A 22,867-nucleotide genomic window follows, 5' to 3' on the forward strand; every position below is an offset into this window, starting at 1 on the left:
AAATTTTGTTTTTTTTATTTTCAAAGCCTCACATACATGTAATCCTAACATATATCTAATTAAAAAATATAAAAATAAATAAAAATAAAAATAAAAATAAAAACTTCTCACTTCCACATTCTCTATAACTCTCTTCCTCTCTCCTTCTAGTTCAAAAACAAAAATATATAATTTTCTCACACATTTTGTGTATGCCCATATGCTAGTTAATTATGAATAAAACATAATCTTATGTGATTCTACAAAACGAAACATACTATTACGTGACATAAGATTGTTTAGTATGGTTAGAATATTCCTACGACGACTTTTATTTTGTGGTTAGCTATCAAACGTCAAATGGCTATTAAAGATAGACTTCAGTCCTATGTTCAATTTTTGATGTTAGATGTGTTATTTGATTGTCAGATAATGAATGAGTGGAACATCTGTTTTTTTTTAGAAAATTTTAACGAAAAGTTTATGATACTGTTTATTTTAACGAAAAATTATATTTTTACACAAAAAAATTATTTATGGTATTCATTTTACTTTTTATTTTGTGTTTATCATTAAAACTCAAAGTTTTCAAACCATTTTCATTAGTTTTTTTTTTTTTTAATTGTCCTTACGATTGTGGAATTTGGAGTCGTTGGAGGGGAAGTGTGGGGAGATTGGGTTTAGGCTTGCTTTGGCATTATTTCAGTGGATGAGTTTCTTCTTAATGGCGTGGAAAAACACCTCTGTAACTTGATAAAGAAGACTTGTCAGGCTGTTGCTATTTATCATCTGTGGGGGAAGAGGAATAATAGAATTAAAAAAAAAAATTTTAACGAAAAACTTCTGGTACTGTTTATTTTAACGAAAAATTACATTTTTATACTAAAATGTCAATCAGTATACTATTTACTTTACCCTTTATTTTGTTCTTATTGTTAAAATTCAAAGTTTTCAAATTTTTTTATTAGTTTTTCTTTTTTAAAAATGAGTCCAAGCCCTCCATGATGATACTCAAATCTATCATAGATATTATTGGAAGTAAATTGATTTTCATTGATCAAAAGTCTTCTCTAGATAACCCACATATTTTTATAGATTGAAGACTTTCTGGATTGAATGTGTCACATCCTGGCTCGGGTCCACCACATCCCGGGCTTGCTCCACCACCGTAGCACGATATTGTCCACTTTGGGCTTACCATTCCCTCACGGTTTTGTTTATGGGAACTCACGAGAGCAACTTCCCAGTGGATCACCTATCCTGGGAGTGAGTGCTCTGACTTTCTTCTTGCTTAACTTTGGAGTTCCTACGGAACCCGAAGCCAATGAGCTCCCAAAAGGCCTCGTGCTAGGTAGGGATGAGAATATACATTTAAGGATCACTCCCTTGGGCAATCTGGGATGTTACAATCCACCCCCATTAGGGGCCCGACGTCCTCGTTAGCACACTTTCGGCCAGGGATTGGCTCTGATATCATTTGTTAAGATGGGTGACCCACTGTGAAGTTGCTCGTGAGTTCCCAAAAATAAAACCGTGAGGGAATGGTAAGCCCAAAGCGGACAATATTGTGCTACGATGGTGGAACGGGCCCGACATGTGGTGGACCCGGACCGAGATATGACAAAATGGTATCAGAGCCAATCCCTGGTCGGAAGTGTGCCTACGAGGACGTCGGGCCCCTAAGGGGGGTGAATTGTAACATCCCACATCGCCCAAGGGAGTGATCCTTAAATGTATATTCTCATCCCTACCTAGCACGAGACATTTTTGGAGCTCACTGGCTTCGGGTTCCTTAGGAACTCTGAAGTTAACGAGAAGGAGGCCAGAGCACTCTCAGGATGGGTGACCCATTGGGAAGTTGCTCGTAAGTTCCCAAAAACAAAACCGTGAGGGAATGGTAAGCTCAAAGCGGACAATATCGTGCTACGGTGGTGGAACGAGCCCGGGATGTGACAGAATGTCCTTCCTTTAAGCTAGCGTACTGTTCTTCTGAGGAATTTCCCAAGTTAACAAAACTAATTAATTAATCCAGAAGGATCTCAATCGTGATATATATAATCAATCATGGCATTGTATATTCCTTCACATAATCACATCTTTATGGAAGTTACACGAACCACAGAAAGTATTAACGAAAAGTCTAAGACATGTTACTATGCAAGCAGGGAAGTAATGTTATTGCTTAAAAGCTAAATACGGAATTAAAATAATTGGTTATATGGAGATTTAAGTCAACATTCTCTCTTAATACTATCTAAAATACAAATGCTTTGGCATTTGAACTCGTCAAATATTAATTATCAAGAAAACATAATCTTATGTGATTCTACAAAACGAATCATACTATTATGTGACATTATCTTTCTACTTAAATTATAATACATAGAATTAATTTATTGAATTAACACATCTTAAAATTGAAACATATCAACAATGTTGTATGTTGTTATTATAACATGTGAAACAGAACATCACGTAACTTAACTTGTATCTTCAGCACTCAAAAACTTATCCCCGTACTCATGAGTATACATAAATTGGCTATGTATAATAGAACTGTTAACTTTCAAAGTGTGCATGTGATATTTCTTTACGTTTAATGATGACTGCACCACTGATTGATATTTTCTTATTGCCATGACGGACGATCGACGATGATGTCGTACGGTATACTTGGATAAGGAGTTCGGATTAAAGAGATATATAATTGCAAAAACTTATTATGGAATGAAAATTTTAAGCAGTGTCTAAAATATCGTTATGTAAACTTATGGAAATATCAATATATCGATATGTAAATTTATGGAAATATCAATAGATGTTTTGATATTGATATTGGTTGCCTTTATGGAAATTTGCAATGAGGTTGGGTATATCAACTCATTTAGATTTAGTTGAAATTAAAGAAAAATTTCTCAAAAAAAATTCAAAAGTTCAAAATTTGCAATGGGTTATGACAAAATTTATGTAGTAAAGCGGCATCTCATCGATATTTATCAATCTTTTTATATCTCGCCGATATAGGATGAAGTTTGCATTTAAAAACCCCCTTTCCATATCAATCTTTCATTTTCAAGATATTTAGACGGAAATATCGATAATTTTGTGCTAATATCAGCACGTCTCTTCACATGCGGCGCTGAATGATCAAGTGAAGTACAAGATCTCCAGTTTTTGTACGTATCCCTCTCCAGCTTTTGTACGTACCCCACCACAATTATTTTGTCATCTTAGATTCTTATGGAGAGATTAGTTGCTTCATATGCTAAGGCAGTGTTGAGAGTAAACTTGCAAGTAACAAAGCTTAATATCCTCTATGTTACAGCTCGCAACCTTTAGGCTATATTGTAGCAAACGAAACACATGTACCGACTACCAAACCTAAGTTTTCAAAACCGATACTGATACCGATGGCCGTTTAAGGCAAGGGACACATCGGTGGCATGGTCTATGTCGAAGAGCAGATCATAGTGTTGTGGTGGCTTGGAGGTCATGGTGCGAGAGAGGGAGATGGAGATGGAGGTCGTGGGGATGTGGTGGTGGCTTGTTTGGAGAGAGACTCAATCTGCAAGTGGGTTATTTGATGAGAATTATAAAGAGATTTTTGAATACTAAGATGGGAGGAAGGAATAATTGTTGGTGGCTAAAATGCAGTGGTGGCGGCGGCGATAGGGGGGTGGTAGGAGGAATCTTGGTGGTGGTGACTAATTTGTGGTGCCTGGGGCGAGAAGGAGAAAAAATAGTGAAGAGCTAAGAGAGAGTTGATTTTAAACGGAGGGATGAGATTTTATCTCAACGAATGTCCAACGATTAATATTAATTCGTTTATTTAAAAAAATATTTTGGTTCGGTTCAATTTTATCGAACAAATCCTTCATAAAAACCGGATACCGAAATTTTTGATAAATTTTGATTTCAATTACTGAACGGTTCGAGATTATGAAGTTCGATTTTTCCTGGTATTTTTTTTCCAATCCTCGAGTACATCCTTTGTATCACTACTAGTTTGATCCATTCCATATAATCAATTATTAACTACCCATACGGCTCATAATTAGCATCCTCTCTGTGTGGCTAGTTATACTCATTATATTTATTTCCACTTGTTCACTTTAGAAAAAGATAATAATTATTAGAGACATATATAGTGCATCGATTAAGGTGCCAAAAAAGTGTGAAAAGAAGCAATGAATGGTTGAATCTTATTGGCCAATTGAAGCCAAATAGTATATTTGAAGAATAATTTTTTTTTCAAATTTTTCTCTAATTGTATATTTCTCGTTCGAGTATACTGAAAAATTTCTCATAAGAAAAATTTCTCTTGACAAATCAAACATTACCCTCTCTTGACAAATCAAACATTAGAGAGATATTTTAAGGAAGCAATCCACCAATCAGATAGAAGCCACAAAAACACCCAACAAGCACTTGCCTTAGCCAACAAGAGAAACAACAACAACAAAATTGACAGTTATCCAATGAAGATTCAAACTAATTTTTTCTTCTTTTTTTTTCAAATTAATTTGTTGCACCTAATTTCAAAAGCTTTGCTTTCTTCAGCTCAGCTTTTTTCTTTTTGTCATCTAATATACATTTCACCTTTCTTGCAGCTTCACAGAATGCTAAAAAAAACAAAGAAAAATTTTAAAAATGCTACAAAGCTCCGATGATCCTAGGCTTCTTGCTAAACTCTAATTTCAAAAACTCCATCTCTCTCATTCTTTTGCCGATATTATTATTGCAACCGCCGCCAATAGCAGCGGCAGCTGCAGCATCCACTGGGCCAGCCCCGCTACTCCCAGGTATTTTGAATATGTTGACCCCAAATAGCCGAACCATCTGAACCGGTGCAAGCTGACCTTGAACCGGGTTCGACCCATTACTGTTATTATACACACTCATCCTGGTCTTCCAATCAATATACAGATGTTTGTCCGGTCCGGTTGACCTCTGAAAGCTCACAATGTCCCCGGCCTTCAGATTCTTCTCCTTCACGAACCGGCTCCATCCTTTGGTCAACACGTAGCTTTGACTGCTGTTCCAGTAAGAGTATCGAAACCTCCACACTTTTCCCCCGACATCCTCAAAATTCAAAAGCACTCCTTTGCAAGCGGAAGATGCACTTACCGTTATGGTTGCAGTGCTTCCGCTTTGCAACGGAAAGTGCTTTTCGGCGTGCTGCTTCGGGATCACGAGGCGGTTCAGCTTCCCGACATCGCTGGGGGTCACGGCTTTCTCGAACAGCTGCTCACGCGCTTTCTGGACGCGACTGTTGTCCGTCCCGAACAAGCCCAGCGGCCCGTTGGACCGGCCCCGCTTCCCGTAAGAGAAGTAGTTGCGCTTGCTCTGTTCCAGTTCGTCATTGTACGTGTGCTTTCGCAGCATGTCGACGATTTCAGACTTGGAGTGGGAGCTCAGAAACGCGGCCTCGACGACGTCGTTTTCTTCGTCGTCAGAGGAGGGCTTAAAGTTGGTGACAGCGTCGCGGCCGCGGAAGCGCTGTGCAGCAACGTCGTAGGCCGTAGCGGCCTCGTCCTCTTCGTTGAAGGTGCCCAGCCAGACGCGCTGGTGCTTCTCGTAAATCTGGGCCCCCCAACGGCCGTTGGGCTGTGGGACCACGCCTTTGTACTTGGAGGAAGGGAGCTTCCGGGACTCGGCCTCGACGCCACCGGTGCCGCCGCCGCTGCTGAGGTCGGAGTCGAGAATCACGCTGCTGGCCCCGCTGCCGACGCGGCAGAGGCTGTCCACTTGGGGCGCTGACTTGGCAAGTGGCTCCACACGTGTAACAATATGATGGGGTGGCGAAACGGATATGGAGTCACTGGTTGTGCTCTCTTCTGTGCTACTTATTCCATCCATTGTTCTTGTTTCGTTGATTATGTATGTTGTGTGTTCGAAGGTGGAGAGGAGACAGAGAGACGGAGAGAGAGAATGACAGATAAGAAGGTGCTTTAAACACAGAGAGAGAGAGAGAGAGAGAGAGGGAGAGGGAGAGGGAGAGGGAGAGGGAGGGAGGATTTGATGAAATGTTATTGTTTGAAGGTTAGATATATATAGGAGGGGGAATATGGGGATGTGGGGACGTGGGTGTGGTGGGTCAACCCGAAGGATTGGGATGGTAAAGAGCGAAGAAGGTTCATTGTGTGTGAGTGAGAGAGAGAAATAGAGAGTATTATTATTTTGCTCAATATATCATGGCTTGGGGATGGTGGATGGTAGATACTAGATAGCTAGCTAGGTAGGCTCATAGGGAAAGGAATCCTCTTTTCGAATCCCTTCCATCAAGTGCATCAAGTTCATCCATCCGGATCATTAAAATTTGATCTAACAGTTACAAACAGAAAACACATTTAAAAGTTATAATAACTTTAGTTATTAGATCAAATTTTAATGATCCATATGAGTGAATTTAATGAACTTTGTAGAAGGGATTCGAAGAGTATTCCTTTCCGGCTCATAGTATGTGTGGGTTGTGGGCTGTGTATGTGAGGTGGGTCCCGAGGAAACAAGTTGATGGGTTTGTACGAGTGCGGACGGTGTTTTAGTTTAAGTTCATCCCCCCTGGAAAACATTTTTCCTGTCTCTCTGCTCACCCACCCTCTAGCATGGACTTGGATTGTCTGCCCTCCTAGTTGTGGTGCCCTTTCATGCTCTTTTATTTTGTGCGGTCATGGTTAAGTCACGTTAATATTTTATATTAATTTTTTAATAAGATAATAAAACAAAAAATAATAAAAATATAAAATATTGACGTGTCTTAACCGTGACCGCACAAAATAAGAGGGCATGGAAGGGCACCACAACTAGGAGGGCAGACAATCCTTGTCCAAAATATGGCCTCTTCCCTATTACCATCTCCTTAATTTATTATATAAATGAATGGAAAATTATATCAGTTCAATGTATTGTAAAATCAAAATTGTAGATACGGGTTAAGTCAATAGAAGACAGAATGCTCGTCGACTATATGTAATCAGTTGGCCTAGAAAATGCGTCATAATTGAACATGTGAATCTTATATGAGTTATGAATAATATGGAGTAATATTTTTTTTTTAAATGATAACTAGTGGCGAACTACGGTTATTCATTCATTTCGACTCTGTACGAGGCTAATTGGGAAGATGGATGCAAATAAAGTCTAGCATTTGGTTTTATTGCTTCAATAAGAAAGTAGATGAACAATGACACAAGGCTTCCCTTCCACTTGGAGTAGGATTATAGGATGGGTTGTGGGGCTAGAGTTAAATCAATGAGCGATAAAGAGAGGTGTGGGGATTGGAATTGGATAGGCATTGGAAAATTGAAGTCTCGATACAAAGGCAAAAGGGCATAAGGCTCATCCAACAAGAAATTCTCATTTCTCGCTCTACAACTCTCCCTAACTCGAGAGATTTTTCTTGCAAAAAATACAGTCTGGTACATTATATTTCATAATATAAATACTTGAATACTTAAAATGAAAATTCTCAACTACTTATTGAATTGTATTTTCGACACACTAAAAAATATCTCTCCATACTTTTCTCTAGCTTGATGTGATTCGTCCACCCCTTTACTCTCATGTTTTGTCTTATTGCCTAGGTTCAACCTTTGTATCTGGATTTGGGATTTGGGTTTGATCGGGATGGGGATCACAGACAAGCTAATCAGACGGTGTTAAACTTGCTCTCCAATATTCAGTGGGTCCGACCAATTACGTGTGTTTAATATGGACCAATAGAAGACTAATACAATGGGTGAGGAGGTGAGGTATAGAGAAATTTTTCATTGTAATCAGAACACGAAAAATACATTTTTTTTTTTTATATAAGTGGTGAAATTTTTTATAATTTAAGTTATTAATTTTTTAATAAACATATCTCATCATTTGTATCAGTGGCGGAGCCAGAATTTTGAATGAGGAGGGGCCTTTCACAAATATATATATATATATATATGAGTGTGTGTAAAAAGTTGAATTCATAACATGTTGACATATGCAATTTGTGTAATCCTCACAAAACTGAAAAAAAATTCTCTTAAATTCAATACTAAGAAGAAAAAAATATAAAAACTCAGACAACCAAGTAAGAGGTAGGTTGTGGAAGGATAAAGAAAATACAAAGAAGTAGAAAAATAAGGAAAAGGGGGGGGAGGTCTGCAAATAAAGAAGGTGGGTTGGTTTAGAAAATTATAGGGTGTATATTACTGTTAGGTGAGAGAATCGAACCAGAAGTGGGGTTGCTTTTTCCATTTAAAATTGCACATCTCTTTTGAAACTCCCCTGCCAAACTTATCATTTCATTAGATAGCCGAAAAGATTTAAAATCAAAACAGTTTAACGACGTTGTTTGCTTCATCTTCTTCCATGAGGTTTACACTTCAGATGAAGTCAGGATTGGCCAGGGAATACCCTAATCCCTTGGTGGCTCCGTCCCTGATTTATATATATCATCTCGTATACCGGTCACACTGAAAAATATAAGAGAGGTGAGGATTTCATTTGAAGTGAATCGTGATATTATACGTTTTAAGTCCACGGTCTTCCGAGGGTCCCGCATGCAAGTTGCCAAAACCGGAGCGCTGAAGACGGTGGGTCAGCCTTTTTTGGGGTTTGCCTATGTGGATTTATTTTGTTCTGATTGTAACGTGGGTCCTCCTTTCTTTTAGATTCCTCCCTAATTTTTAATTCGGATAATACGGAGTATTTACGTGTAATTCTCCTTTTTAATTGTTTTTTTCTTCCCTTAATTACTTTCCCGAAAACAACGGACGTGCGGTATTCTGGAAGTCCTGTCTTTCCGTTATGTTATCGCCACTCCTTACAAGTGGGAACTCAAGAATATAAATGCTGGCCGGTCACGGGTAATCTTAGCATCAATTATTTGGTGTGTTTGAGGTGCATCCTCTCCAATAAAATTGTTTGGTTCTTTTTTTTTTCGTCTTTGATGATAATCGAACTTAAAATCTCTCACTTACCAGTAAAGAAGAATATCACTAGACCGTAGTACTAAGTGGTGAACAATGATATTATCTATATTAAGAGGGAGAAGGTAGGCTTAGCCTCAGAATGAGCTACCAATAATGTGGTTCAAACTCGCATTTGAAGATAATTGAACCGAAGATATTTTACTTACAAGTGAAGATGAATACTATTATATTATAGTACTTAGTGGCAACTTGTTTGGGTTTTGATTGTACAATACATTACTCTATACAAATACGACATCTAGACAACATGTTATATCTTTTCATATTCGTGTAGTGTTGATCACAAACCACATATTAACCGATTGTTTGTTGACAAATGCTAAGCGAATGTATGAAGAGAGCTCAAGTTCAACTACTTATGTGGTCCAATACATCTTTAAATTACCCACTATTGTCTATGTGTCCAACGGTTATTAATTTTGAATAGATAACCCGAACCCAATCAACAATTTCTCGTATAAATTTGTGTCATGTAACGGTTTATGTACGATACAACCACGTACTTATTTAATTTTGAAAACCCTAAATACAAGTACAAACTAGTTCATTGCATACTAAAACTACACTGGTGTATAAACTTCTTTGGTTTTGTATGGTGATTAATTTGCCAAGCGATTAGGTCATCATTCAGTAGATGGCCACATTAGTGTGTTTAAACCTCAGTTACTATTAAATACATGATGATTAGATCATTAAGACGACGTTTAACTATATTATATCCCACCAAACTCTTAGCTTCCTGGTCTTAATCTTTCTTCTAAACCTAATTTGATAACAAATAGGTATATAATATTTAGATATATGCAAATTCATATGATCCTATCTTTAATCATCATCTTTATGCACTAATTTGTTTCGAAGTTTGTAGCTCTCTCACTGGTCCTCCCTAATCTCCATTTCCATATAAAATTTACATTGTTTATCTCTTACTCGGTAGCAGCCTCACAATGCCTATCCTTTTCACAATAGGACATTTAATTAATATATATCCGCTCCTTAATTAATCCAATTAAGACATTGTTCAGGTGCTTTACCTTTTTTATTAACCTTTTATTAATAAATTAATTATAACTAATGTTTGATTAATTCGAAATTACTATATATAGTGGGCGAGAGTGACGAGGAACCTCAATTCACATGTCACGATATCCCAATCTAGTCAGTGCTTAGTGACACTGATATCAAAAGTTAATTAAAAGTATGTGTTTATCTGTTTCTTATATAATTATAAAATTAATTAAAGATTTTTGTGTTAATCTGAATAGTGATTTATGTATATTAACGCTTAGTGTCGGCAGTTTCCAAGCCATTAGGGCAATTTTCAGTTGATGGTGTACTGAAGATCACTACGCCACCTCATACCCTCTCAACATGTTCCATGTCAAATTAACTTTACATAAAGCACTTCAGGGTGATATTGGGGACGAATTTTAAGTTTTTATTTCACACGAACATACTGGATTCTTATAATAGTAATTAGAGATAAGCTAAAGTACATATGTATATCTTCTTAGCCCTCTAAAAAATATACTACCGTAGTTATAATAGTAGTTAGAGATAAGCTAAAGTACATATGTATATCTTCTTAGCCTTCAAAAAAATATACTACCGTAGCAAGTCACTAGTTGGTGTCGGAAACAAAAATAGGAATCTTTGATATGGGTGCTTTTTATTGATTGATTGAAAAAAATATATGGGAATCTTTGATATGGATGCTTGAAGATAAAAAGATTGAAGGGATATATATATACATATATATATATATATATGTATATGTATATGTATATGTAGAAATTAGTTGATTAAATGGCCAATCACTAGAAACCAACATACAATATGTGACAAAGATAAGTTTAACATATAACACCCACAAGATTGAATTTTATTTTATTTTTTGTTGAACTTTATGTTTTCAAGTATGATCTCATATTGTGCGCCCCAAAAACTACAGAAAGGAAAGAAAAAAAGTCACCACGTCGAGGAAATGGGTAATGTTCGTTTGGATAAGCAAAAGAAGTGGCTTCAATCTAGGGCGAGCCTCTCTCTTCCTCCCTCTTCCTCCCTCTTCACCCACAACAAATTGAGGAATCATTACACATGGTCTTCTATGGCGAATACACACATGGTTGTCTTCGGCGAGTATGTACGCCGATTCTTAACGTGTTAGTAATTATCGGTCAATCAATCAAGTTAAATTGGAGTGGACGAATCGAATCGAGCACGAGTGTCCGATTCAAAAATAGTCGAGAGTTGGAATTCCTTGAACCAGCTGTTCTCTTTCCGTTGACAGACAGTAAAGAGAGAGAATGAGATTTGTCGACGGCGAGGAGGGGTCTTGGTTGTATTATTGGGAAGTTTTGGCTCTATCATTTTTTTTTTTACAACACAAAGTAATAAGACTTAAAACAATTAAAATCTCCGTTCGGTAAGAGGATACATAATGATCAAACGAAAAAGAGACACATGAAGCAAACATCAAATTGGGGACAACAAACATGCAGTCGATTTTTTCAGCCATGGATTTGTTGTCCCCAAATTAGTGTCTCCCATGTGACTTCTTTGTAAAGAATGACCAACTAATTATATTGTCGAATCACATGCATGAAATCATTAGATAATGCTAGTGCTATGCTTCAAACACCAAACCCTAGTGGGTGCATGTATATCAGTATATGTGAGGGAAAGAGATCCTCTCTTGATCCCTTTCTCCTAATCCACCAAGTTTGGGGATTCGGACTTTTGAAATTTGATCTAACGGCTAAAGTTATTATAACTTTTAAAGTGGATCCTTATTTGTAGACGTTGGATCAAATTTCAATGGTTCGAATCCTCAAACTTAATGAATTAGGAAGAAGGGATCCGGAAATGATCCATTTCCATATGTGAGGTTATTTATGTTGCCGACATGGCACGTATAAAAGAACTAGAAGGCCACGTAGTCAACTTAGACTTTGCCACTTGGGGGTCGTAGTTGGCCACCATTACCTAAGTAATACGAGCCAAATAGCAACAAAATTATATCAGCAAATAGTTTAGCCTCAATCCTCAAATATTGAGATTGATCGTGACTGTCTTTTGTTTTCTTATCTTGCAGATTGAGGTGTATTGTCTGCCCTTTTATTTCTATACTTTTTTCATCAACTTCTGTTTTGTGTGATCACGGTTAAACAAAATTAATATTTTATATTTTTATCATTTTATATTTTATTATTTTTATAAAAAAAATCAATATAAAATATTGACGTGACTTAATCACACAAATAAGAGATGATGAGAAGAGTATAAAAATGGAAAGACAGACAATCCACCTCCCTTGCAGATAAGTGTTATCTTTCTCCCCCAATGACACGTCATTCCCCATGCCACTGGCACTACCTGCCAACTTATTTATCTTCACAATATTTTTCTTGTCTGATTAATATTTTATTTTATTGTTTTTATATTACTCACACTTGCCTAAATTATGTGGGTGAGGTCAGGTAGTGATGAATAATTAACCACGAGCTAGTGGTTTAGTGGTAAAATATCGACTACAATGCTTCCTTCAAATTAAAAATTGAAAGTTTTGGATTCGAAACCTACTGTTGGTATGGAAGTCAGACTTGTAGCCAGATGAAGGCTGAAATGCCGATGTGAGTTTTCCCGGCCACCAGAAATAATGGATAACTATAACTTGCTACCAGTTCTCTCTCTTTTTAAAGGAAAAAGCCAATGATGAATTATATAATTAAGAAAAATAATAAAACTATAGAAAATTTAAACGAGTGCACCAGAAGCTAAAGTGTTGAACAACTAATCCATCTCAAAACGAGGTCAACCAAGTCAATGGGTTGTAAATTAGTTTGGACTAATCCGCACTTAGAGGAAGATTATTCACTGTTTGACTTGGAAGTTCAGCTATGCGGTGGCAGATGGCAAATTATATATATATATATATATATGTGAAAATGTTATAAATTTATTTTGAATTAGGAGAAGCCAACAAGTTTGATGGTTTTGATTAATCTGAAAAACAAAAGAATGTTATGGGTTATCTCAGTCAAGGGTTAACCAGTTGGGTGGTGACCGGTTTTGGTTTCAACTTTCATCTTAAACGCAAAATACCACATAGCTTATGACGGTTTACAGAGTTTTTGGGCATATACACTCAGTGTCGGAGTTTTGTGGACTATGATTTTCTCATTTTCAAAAACTCATTCCGCTTTTCTCTCTTCCTATTTGAACAATTACGACTAAACTATGTTAACATTTTTGTATTAACTTCTTTATATAGAGAGAGACACATAAAGAAAAGTGAGAGAGGCGGAGAGGGAATGAGAAGAAATATAGAAAAAAGAGAATCACGCTCTCAGCTTTATATGATCAACGTCTGCTCTTAAGAAATTAACAATGAATTAGTGTCAGAATTTGATTTCACCACACAACTTAATCAAACTCTGCGAAAACTATCTTGCACGCGAGTCGCGAGAGATGCATCAAATTAAGGGTTAGTCATGAAACCATCAAAAGGTTAACGTCCATTACAACATGCCAAATCTGTCTAATCAAAGAGTAGTGGTTGGACGTGGAAATCTCTCTCGAAAATACGAAAAATAATAATAATAATTCATCAACAATTAAATATCATGTATTTGTCAAGTCTTTATTTTAAGGCTACACTTTATATAAAAGAAAGAAATGTCAACTAGGGAAGACGCGTTTTCTAATTTTATATTTGGTTCTGGTTGGTTGTATCTTAAAAGTCAAAATCTCCAAATGCTGCTCCACCTACTCATTTGTAGGAGTTTGGAAATTTTATTAACTATTTCAATCAAACCTTGCCCAGTTGGAGTATTGGACCGTTTGCAAAGTCCAAAAGCTGCAAATTGCATGCAAAACGTTAATCAAGATAAATGAAATACAGAATACCAGCCCTGTCGCTTGATAGAGAAATTAGGGTTTGTAGACCAAACAGATGAAGATATTAGGGTTTTCAAAATTATGGATATAAATTATAATTAATGACTTACATGTAAAGAGTCAAATGGTGTTTTTAGGAGCAAGCTAGCACCTTTTGCTTGACAATATCAAGAGGTGGATGGAAATAGGGACCTAGGTGGTCTTAGGATCATCCGGACTCCATAAAATATGCATGTGAAGTGAAGGTCTATTGAGGACCCTCCAAATGTTTGGTACGGGGTCTCTGTTGTGCCTACCAAAGTTCAGATCTTAGTTGGATCCGCCACTAACCACAGAGGCAGATCCACAATGGGAACTGGGAGGTCCCAGAACCCCTCGGTTATCCTAAAATGCTGCTAGATATTTTCCGGTGGACCCCTCGACGAGAACACGAGGTATGTGTTGCAAGTTGCAGCTTGCAACGAAGAAGAAGACAGCGGGGCTGCGGGGGAGAAGAAAGAAAACAGGGTTTTTTAAAAAGTTGGTCCAAAATGCAGTGTTATGCCCAATTTGTTTAATTTTTTTTTTTAAAGCCAATGAGACAAACGCCAAACGGTGCCGTTTGTCAATTGTCCATGATTCCATATGCCTAGCCCCACATGGGCCATCTTTCCCGAGAGTCCCTTTCCTTTCCTCGTTCCGTTTCTCTGCTTTTCCCCCTAATCCCCATCTTTCTTATATTCACCAAAACCCCTAAATTTCTAAACCCACCTAATCCCATAGTATAATTACATTACATTACTCCAATATCATACCTCCACTTGTTTCAATTCTCCAAGCCACCACTATTTGGTTCAAAATTCAAGTAAGTTTTTTGGTATTCTAATCTAATCTCAATTAAATTATATTAGATATTGGTGGAGATTTTAGTCTATTATTGATATGATTATTGAAAAGTTTTATGTTTGTATACTCATTTTATAATTGAAATTTAGATGGAATTTTTGTTTATTGGTTGATTGGTATATATTTTGTGTTTTTGTTTAAATGTGTAGTTTAGAAATAAGAAATATGGAAAGATTTTTCAAGCCAAAGCCAATAGCACCATTTACTTGTTCGGGTAGTTCGAGCTCAAGACAAAATGAGTGTGACATTGATTTTAATAATCTTGAGAGAGACCCAGGAAAAATAATTCGAATGAAGGACTATCCTTCTAATATTCAAGATGAGGTCCGAAGAGCATATTTGCAAATTGGACCTTGTAGGCCTACAAAGTATGAGTTCCCATACACTTTGCATGCAAAGAAAAAGCGACGATTTGTTGTTTCGTGGTTTGAAGAATATGATTGGTTGCAGTATAGTATATCTAAAGATGCGGCATTTTGTCTTCATTGCTATCTCTTTAAAATCAACTTTTCACAATTAGGAAGCGATGCTTTCACTGGGGTAGGCTTTAAGAAATGAAAGAATGCAAGAGAATGTTTTGACAAACATGTTGGTCCTATTGGTAGTTTCCACAATAAAGCTAGAGAAGCAACTAGTTATCTAATGAACCAAAAGACACATATTGAAGCAGTTGTGATCAAACAATCAAAAGAAGGGTGTATGAAATATCGTCTTTGCTTGAATGCATCAATAGATTGCACTAAGTTCTTGTTGCGACAAGGCCTTCCTTTTCATGGCCATGATGAAAGTGACACTTCGAATAATAGGGGGAATTATTTAGAGCTCTTGCAATTCCTTGCGGATCATGATGAGAAAATAAAGGAAGTTGTGTTGGAAAATGCTCCGGGAAATCTCAAGCTAATAGCTCCTTCAATTCAAAAAGATATTGTCAATTCATGTGCTTTCAAAACTATTAAGGCTATTATGAAAGAAGTGAAAGAGAGTAAATTCTTTTCTATAATGGTAGATGAATCACGTGATATTTCAACAATAGAGCAAATGGCGGTGATTTTGCGTTATGTGGACAACAAAAGTCAAGTAATTGAAAGGTTCATGGGAGTCCAATATGTTATCGAAACAACTTCAAGTAAACTAAAGGAGTTCATTGATGAGTTCTTGAAACTACATGATTTGAGCTACTCCAACCTATGAGGTCAATGTTATGATGGCACAAGTAATATGAGAGGTGAGTTCAATGGCCTTAAAAAAAAAATGGATGAAGAAAGTTGTGCATTCTATGTTCATTGTTTTGCTCATCAACTACAATTAGCTCTTGTTGCCTTAGCAAAGAAAAACTCCGATATTGGCACTTTTTTCACAATGACTAATAGTTTGGTGAATGTTGTTGGATGCTCATGTAAGCGTCGTGATGCACTTAGAGATAAACAACAAGAAAATCTTATGAAAGCTATTGAAAATGATTGTCTTGAAACAGGGCAAGGGTTAAATCAAGAAATTAGTCTCAAACGTGCTGGGGATACACGGTGGAATTCACATTATGATGCTTTGATTAGTTTGATTACAACATTCTCATATGTGGTGGATGTGTTTGACATGATTGTTGAAGATTGCTACAATGATAGTGCTGGTGAAGCAAAAAGGTTATTAAAAGATTTACAATCCTTTGAGTTTATGTTCCTCCTCTTTTTGATGAAATCCATATTAGGAGTTACAAACAATTTGTCACAAGCATTGCAAAAAAAAAGATCAAGAGATTGTAAATGCAATGGCTTTAGTCAAAACATGTAAAGAACAACCACGTTGCATGAGGAATGATGAAAATTTTGATCTTTTGGTTAATAAAGTATCTTTTTTGTGTTAAACATGAAATTGAGGTGGCTAATATGGATGATTTATATGTCATTCAAGGGAAGTCATTGCGTAAGGCTCCAAGAAAGACCAATTGTCATCATTACAAAGTGGAGCTCTTTTTTGAGGTCATTGATTTCCAACTTACAGAATTAGATGATTGCTTCGCTGAAGGTAATACCGAATTGCTTATTTGCTTGGCATGTTTGAGTCCGAATGATTCATTTGTAGCTTTTGATAAAGAGAAGCTTGTTTGCCTTGCTCAGATGTATCCTAAAGATTTCACATATCAAGATAGATCGGCACTTCAAGATCAACTTGATATTTACATTCATTTTGTGTGTTCTGATAATGATTTTTCTCAATTGCGGGGGATTAATGAGCTTGCTAAGAAAATGGTGGAGAAAGGGTTGCATCGAACATTTGCATATGTATATTTGCTTGTTCAGTTGGCTTTGGTTTTACCGGTTGCAACCACTTCAGTAGAGATGGCATTTTCCTCTATGAATATCATTAAGGGTCCACTTCTCAGCAAAATGAGATCAATGGTTGAGTAACAGCTTAGTTGTTTACATTAAGAAAAATGTTTTTTCATGTATGAAGCTATCATAGAACATTTTCAGATTATGAAACATTGTCGTGGACGTTTGAATTAGGATTTTATAGCTTGTAATGTTGTTTTGCACATAATTTTTGAATGAAATGTATTATATTTAACTTTTCGATGTTATTTTTATTTATAAATTTTTTGACCTTTGAGACTCCCCAAGTTTAAAATCCTGGATCTGCCACTGACTAACCATATCACAAAAGTCCATCAAGGTTAATCCTAACTAAAGTTATTAGATCTTTATATATAGTAAGCTAATGTTTCCAATGAGATATTTGGTAATCGCCAACATTTGAAGACGTGATGATGCATGCTATTCTTTTTGAACAAGCTGCTGAAGAAGAAGAATAAGAAGCAGTCGAAGAAACAAAGACCCATGACCCAAAAGTCTGCCGAAAGAGAGTACAAGTGGGCTGCATGCCCAGGACCTGGACGTCTGTTGCCTAAACAGTTAATTAAGAATGCATGCATTATGTTTAATCAATTGTTTAACACTTAATCCCATCTCATTATTCAAACGAGTCTCAGTCATCGGGAGCTAACTTAATTACTTTAATTATTTGAAAATTTGTCGCAAGTCACGTGTGAAACAATGAGAGATTCCTTTGTTCCAACGCTGTTAATTAACCCGAAAAAAAAAATAATTGATTGAATTGACAAAAATAAAAAAAAATAAAAAAAATGGTCCTTGTTTCACAGCCGCCGGGTTTCACTGATTAGAAACGTGCTTATCATCTGCTTAATTTTGTGATTAATTAGTACTAATTAATGTTGACTTTTGCATGATTGTCGAAGTGGAGCTAATCTTGCACTTTGGGAAGTGAAATCAGTGATATATATACCCTATATATAATGTAGGAAAAAGAATTGGAAGAGAGACCAGTTTCGAAATGTGTAGTTCCATTCTCGCGCCGCGAATACGAATATCAAGTGTAATAATACAATTGTTTAAAAACTTTTAAAAAAAATAATTTCTAACAAATTGTATTATGACACTTGATGTACCGGTAACTGGACTGTGTTATCGGACACTGAAAAATATCTCCAATTCCATGGACTCAAGGACGCAACTATAAATTTACATCAATATATCCAACAATAAACTCGTAAACTTAGGGTATGATGGCTCGGGCCTTATGCACTTTTTTTTGTAGTAAAAAAATCCGATATGTGGTTGAAGCACGGACTGGCTTCGGGAGGACCCTGTGCCGGAAAAAACTGCTCGAACGTATGCAAAAACCATGAAGCCAACTCGCGAAGCGGAGGGGTGCTGGTGCGCATCATGACTGAGAAATTTGTACGAACGCAATCCCGTAACTTCCCCCATCGTATATCTTCTTGGCGAGTGAAATGTTAACGCTGATACTTTCCGCTTAGAGAAAACTCTGCGTCGCCGTTACTGGGGAGTCAATGGAGTTGATGCCTTGGCATGTTGGCTCTCCATTTCAAGAAGCATCAGGGACTTCTGTCTCTGATACCTGTTTCTCTTGGCAGAAAGCGCTGGAAGAAGGGGAAAGAAAGAAGGGAAAACCCGTCAGGAGAAACGGAAAAAATGAATGCGTAATATACCATCTGATTCGACAAGACAACGATGCCTAGATATGCAAGTGCGGAGTTTGTTCTATCGCTATTGCCTATTGTGTCCATTTACAAAAATACCTATATGTTTCAAATGACGGCCTTAATTTGAAAGAGTTGGAGTTAAGGGATAACATCGCACATTAAAAGAATTTCGGGTAGAACGGTTTTAAAAAGTTCAAGTTCACTGAAACGGCCAAACACGGTTGTAGAAGATTGCAACAAACACAACACCACTATGTGAATTGCAATTAAGTTGCTACTGTTGGTGAGATGGAAAAAAGCATGAGCATGAAATATCAACAACAAAATATAAGATATATAATGACAATCTGAAATTCTTTCATACTTACCCATTAAGTCTTGAGGTAGGCTGAAGTCGTAATCATTCCTACGCCTTCGGATGCAGAATATGTATAACGCCAACACAACCAGGCAGAAAACAAGAACACAAGATACGACTATCGCAATTTTACCCTTCTTAGATAAGCCGCCATTTTCCCAAAACAGAGGACAATCAGGTAAAGATGGTACGCCGCACAAACCTTTGTTGCCATAAAGACTGTCGAAGAAACATAGTAGCTCATTAGTTTAGCAACTGCAACACATGTAATAATCATAAATAGGTCACTGAACATTAATGTTAACACCTAGACTGTAGCACTAGTTAGAATTAGAAATGTGCAGCTTCATCAAAATGTGTACTAATATATATATATATATATATATATATATATATATAAAGTGAGAATATCCAATTATATCGTGACATACTCAATGGCTCCCCCATGGACGCCAATAGAATAGAGCTCCTCTGGAACTTTGCCTTCCAATAAGTTATTATTCAATAGCCTGAGAACGGAGAATGCGTATTAAAAGGAAAGCAATAAAGAAATGGAAGGGATATTGGAAATCAAAACATTGTTTCTTTTACTTTGTTCTTCAGTTGGCCTCCTCTATATATGGTTGATAGTGTTAGTTTACTTAAGACACAATGCAAAGAGCTCCATAACCAAACGATGGAAACAAATGCACAAGCTGAACACTTACAAAAGCTGGAGATTCGAAGTAGTTAAACTCTGTGGTATAGGCCCAGTAAATTCATTGTTCGACAAATCCCTACAAATTCCAATTTAACAACATAAATACTCACAGGAAGCAAGTAAGAACCAGAAAGTAAAAATAAAATATCAGGCAATGTCAACATATGAAGGTAAATCCATCACTTAGCATACTTAACTACAATGGTTTTGGATGGACAAGCAAAAGGAGGATAATTTTCCAGAAAATAAATCAATAGAAGTGATGATAATAAAACAAACACATTGGAGCTGTTATGACAACAAAAATGAGCATCATAACTTTTAACTGTTAAATCTGTTATTTAGATAATGTCATTTTGATCAAGACAGAGAAAACGGGGGAAGAGAAAATTTCTCGAATTTCAGGCCAATATTTCAAAAGTTCAAACTATACGACAGCCTGGTTTCACAAAGTGAAGCAAAAGAGAAAGACATGCCCAATTACCACATAACTTGTATGGTGAAACTTTTTAAGTCAAATTGAAGTCGACTGCTGACATTAACAGTGAGGTACACTTCTAGTTAACAAATATGAAGTCGATTTGAAGAAAAATCATGCATACTAACAATGAAACAGTTCTGAGTCACACAAGAGCATAAAAAACAATTGAAAATGTCGGTTAGATGGTCAGTCAAGTGCGTACGGAACTTTTTTCAGTTACACAAGAACATAAACAGAAAAAATCAATCACAACAAAGATCAAAAGCATTCTACTGACATTGTCGGAAATGAGTGGGGGACTTACAGCCGTTTGAGACTTTTTTGGCCTAGCCCAGATGGTAATACGCCCTCCAAAGAATTGGAACTTAAGTTCCTATAGTATTTTATCAAAAGACAAGATAGTATAAACTTCTACTCTAAACAAGTTGAATCACCAAAATTAGTCTTTGCCGGTGATACTTACAGGCTTACCAAGTTCGACAAGAGACTAATCTGGTCACTGATAAACCCTTTCAATCCTTGACTTCCAAGATCGCTGAAATGCACGATACACTTAATTGAATGGATAATGCAGGTAGATTTACAACTTCACATATCGATTTTAATCGACTTCAATGCTTTTGATCAAGAAAATAAAACTCTTACATTCCAGATATGATAAGAACAGTTCCATTCTTATCGTGCTGGCACGAAACTCCCTCCCAAGCATCCCAATTGGACGGAGCACATGGATCACCATTCCACCCCATCCTATCGGGAACACGAAGCGATTCCTTCAATGCTCTCATAGCAACCACTACAAAGGATAAGCTCCCAAGTTAGTCATATCAATCACAATTCAACTATCATCATCCTCAAATAACTTAATTGTCATTAACTAATACCTTGTTCTGGAACAGTGGCAACATCAGCAGGAACCAGAGCGTAGTTTTCGAGCCCGCTGATCAATGCCGCGCCCGCGACACTCTGAAGCTTCACATTCAGGACACTACTGCTCAAGTTCTTCACTGTGTAATGCCATGTATACGCCGCGAAGCTCCCCACCTCCTTGAATATGTCAATTCGATTCACATTCTTGCCATTGATGAGAATGTTGAATACTCTCTGCCCCGCCTTCTTCACACTCGAATCGATCTCCGCGAAATGGAACCACAACAAATAATCGAGCTTCGCGTCCACCGGCAATTCGTATTCCAGGGCTTTGCCGTCGACGACCGTCGCCGATTGGTACAATTTCATCGGAAAATAGTTGGGGCTCTGGTCTGTGTTGGCAATGGTGTTTCTAGTGGAGACATACCGGACGGCGGATTCGGAGACGGCGTCGGTGAATCGGAAATCCTTGTCGTTTTGCCATGAGCGGCCGAAGAGGTCGGTGTCGTTGCTGAATCCGGGGCCAAACTGATCAGAGCCACAGGTTAACCGGCCGTAGTTGACGAGAATGTAGTTTTTTCCGATGGAACCGGCGTCGTAGGAGTCCGGGTCGACCCGGATGAGCTGAAGCGATCCGATGACGGGAGGGTCGGTGGCAATGCTGTAGAAGCAGATATCGGCCTCAGAGTCGGCGACGAATGCGAAGAGATCCGAGTAGGCGCCGGTGCGGGCGAGGTCCTCGGACCACGGGGAGCGCCAGGAAAAGACAACAGTGCCCTCGACGGAGACGTCGAAGGAGGGGGAGTGGGACCTGCCGTCGTAGTTGTCGTAGACAGTGAAGGTGCGGATGTAGTAGCGTCCGGAGGGCAAATTGGGGATTATGTAGCAGTTCTTTTTGCCGGAAGATAGAGGGAAGTAGCGGAGGGTCTTCTCTTGTGGGTGGTGGAATTGGAGAGGCTCGGAGACGACGGAGGTTGCGCCGCCGGTGAAGAAGCGGTCGGAGAGCCAGGTGGTGTTGAATGGGTCGGTTTGGTCGGTGGGGCTGCCGGAGTCTATGTGGTAGGCGACTCCACCTGTTACAGAAAGAAGTAGTTAGAGAGTTAGTTAAAGCGGTTGGTCAGTATAATATGTGGAGTGTGGAGGTTGCTACCGTAGGGATAAGGCGGTGTAGAGGCGGCGGAGGTGGTGGAGGAGAAGAGAGAGATAGAAAGGAGGAGGAAGACGACGGCAGTCATTTCTTTTTCTTCTGTTTTTATGGGTGGGAAGGGAGTGGGGAAGGAGTGTTAGGACATGATGACAGAATGACGGAAAAAATTTGGAGGGTAAGGGTGGCGAGATTACCGGGAGGGAAAGTAAAATGGAGGTCAGATTTGGACTAGTAAGTTTGAGTGTACAGAGGGTTGGTTTTAGTCCTTTCATCTTTCAAAAAATTAATAATTTAATGAATAATACAGGATTATATTTTTTACCATTTTCAAACGAAATGTCAGAGGGTCATTGGCTAAACATAGCCATGTGACAAAAAATCATCTCCAACCGAAAGTCAAAGGGCTATAGTATGGAATGTGAAGAATTAAAATAAAATAAGGTAAGATAGTATGAAATTATGAAAAATATGTGAGAAATAATGTAAGAAAAAAATTAGAAATTAAGAAGAAAAAAAAGTGGGGTGGGATTAAAAAAAGAAAAGTGGGCAAGGACA

General features: G+C 37.5%; 3 protein-coding genes across 3 annotated transcripts; 1 reads left to right on the top strand and 2 right to left on the bottom strand.

The window, feature by feature from the left end:
* Nucleotides 1–4,458: 4,458 nt before the first annotated feature.
* Nucleotides 4,459–6,007, bottom strand: LOC103402726 (AP2/ERF and B3 domain-containing transcription factor RAV1). Its single transcript, XM_008341482.4, has one exon. The coding sequence runs from the start codon at nt 5,836–5,838 to the stop codon at nt 4,633–4,635; it is 1,206 nt and encodes a 401-aa protein (XP_008339704.3). The 5' UTR covers nt 5,839–6,007; the 3' UTR covers nt 4,459–4,632.
* Nucleotides 6,008–15,986: 9,979 nt separating this feature from the next.
* On the top strand, nt 15,987–17,140 carry LOC114822039 (uncharacterized). The gene is made up of 2 exons (XM_029095942.2): nt 15,987–16,362; nt 16,734–17,140. The coding sequence occupies exons 1-2, from the start codon at nt 15,987–15,989 to the stop codon at nt 17,138–17,140; spliced, it is 783 nt and encodes a 260-aa protein (XP_028951775.2).
* A 936-nt stretch (nt 17,141–18,076) lies between these two features.
* On the bottom strand, nt 18,077–22,561 carry LOC103403245 (receptor-like protein 4). Its single transcript, XM_029095836.2, has 9 exons — nt 22,316–22,561; nt 21,180–22,238; nt 20,941–21,091; nt 20,759–20,830; nt 20,600–20,668; nt 19,822–19,890; nt 19,546–19,623; nt 19,125–19,333; nt 18,077–18,693 (listed from the first exon to the last, which is right to left on the bottom strand). The coding sequence occupies exons 1-9, from the start codon at nt 22,398–22,400 to the stop codon at nt 18,590–18,592; spliced, it is 1,896 nt and encodes a 631-aa protein (XP_028951669.2). The 5' UTR covers nt 22,401–22,561; the 3' UTR covers nt 18,077–18,589.
* Nucleotides 22,562–22,867: the final 306 nt, after the last annotated feature.

The sequence above is a fragment of the Malus domestica genome, chromosome 16, assembly GCF_042453785.1.
Source record: "Malus domestica chromosome 16, GDT2T_hap1".
Taxonomy (NCBI): domain Eukaryota; kingdom Viridiplantae; phylum Streptophyta; class Magnoliopsida; order Rosales; family Rosaceae; genus Malus; species Malus domestica.

Bases quoted from the DNA above. Each gene is read 5' to 3' on its own strand.
- LOC114822039 (XM_029095942.2), top strand. From the start codon at position 15,987: ATGGATGAAGAAAGTTGTGCATTCTATGTTCATTGTTTTGCTCATCAA. The intron at 16,363-16,733 runs GTGAAGCAAAAA...TCCAACTTACAG, and splicing joins TTGCTACAATGATAGTGCTG to AATTAGATGATTGCTTCGCT.
- LOC103403245 (XM_029095836.2), bottom strand. From the start codon at position 22,400: ATGACTGCCGTCGTCTTCCTCCTCCTTTCTATCTCTCTCTTCTCCTCC. The intron at 20,831-20,940 runs GTAAGAGTTTTA...CGTGCATTTCAG, and splicing joins GTTCTTATCATATCTGGAAT to CGATCTTGGAAGTCAAGGAT. The intron at 19,624-19,821 runs GTAAGTGTTCAG...CTCCGTTCTCAG, and splicing joins ACTTCGAATCTCCAGCTTTT to GCTATTGAATAATAACTTAT.
- LOC103402726 (XM_008341482.4), bottom strand. From the start codon at position 5,838: ATGGATGGAATAAGTAGCACAGAAGAGAGCACAACCAGTGACTCCATA.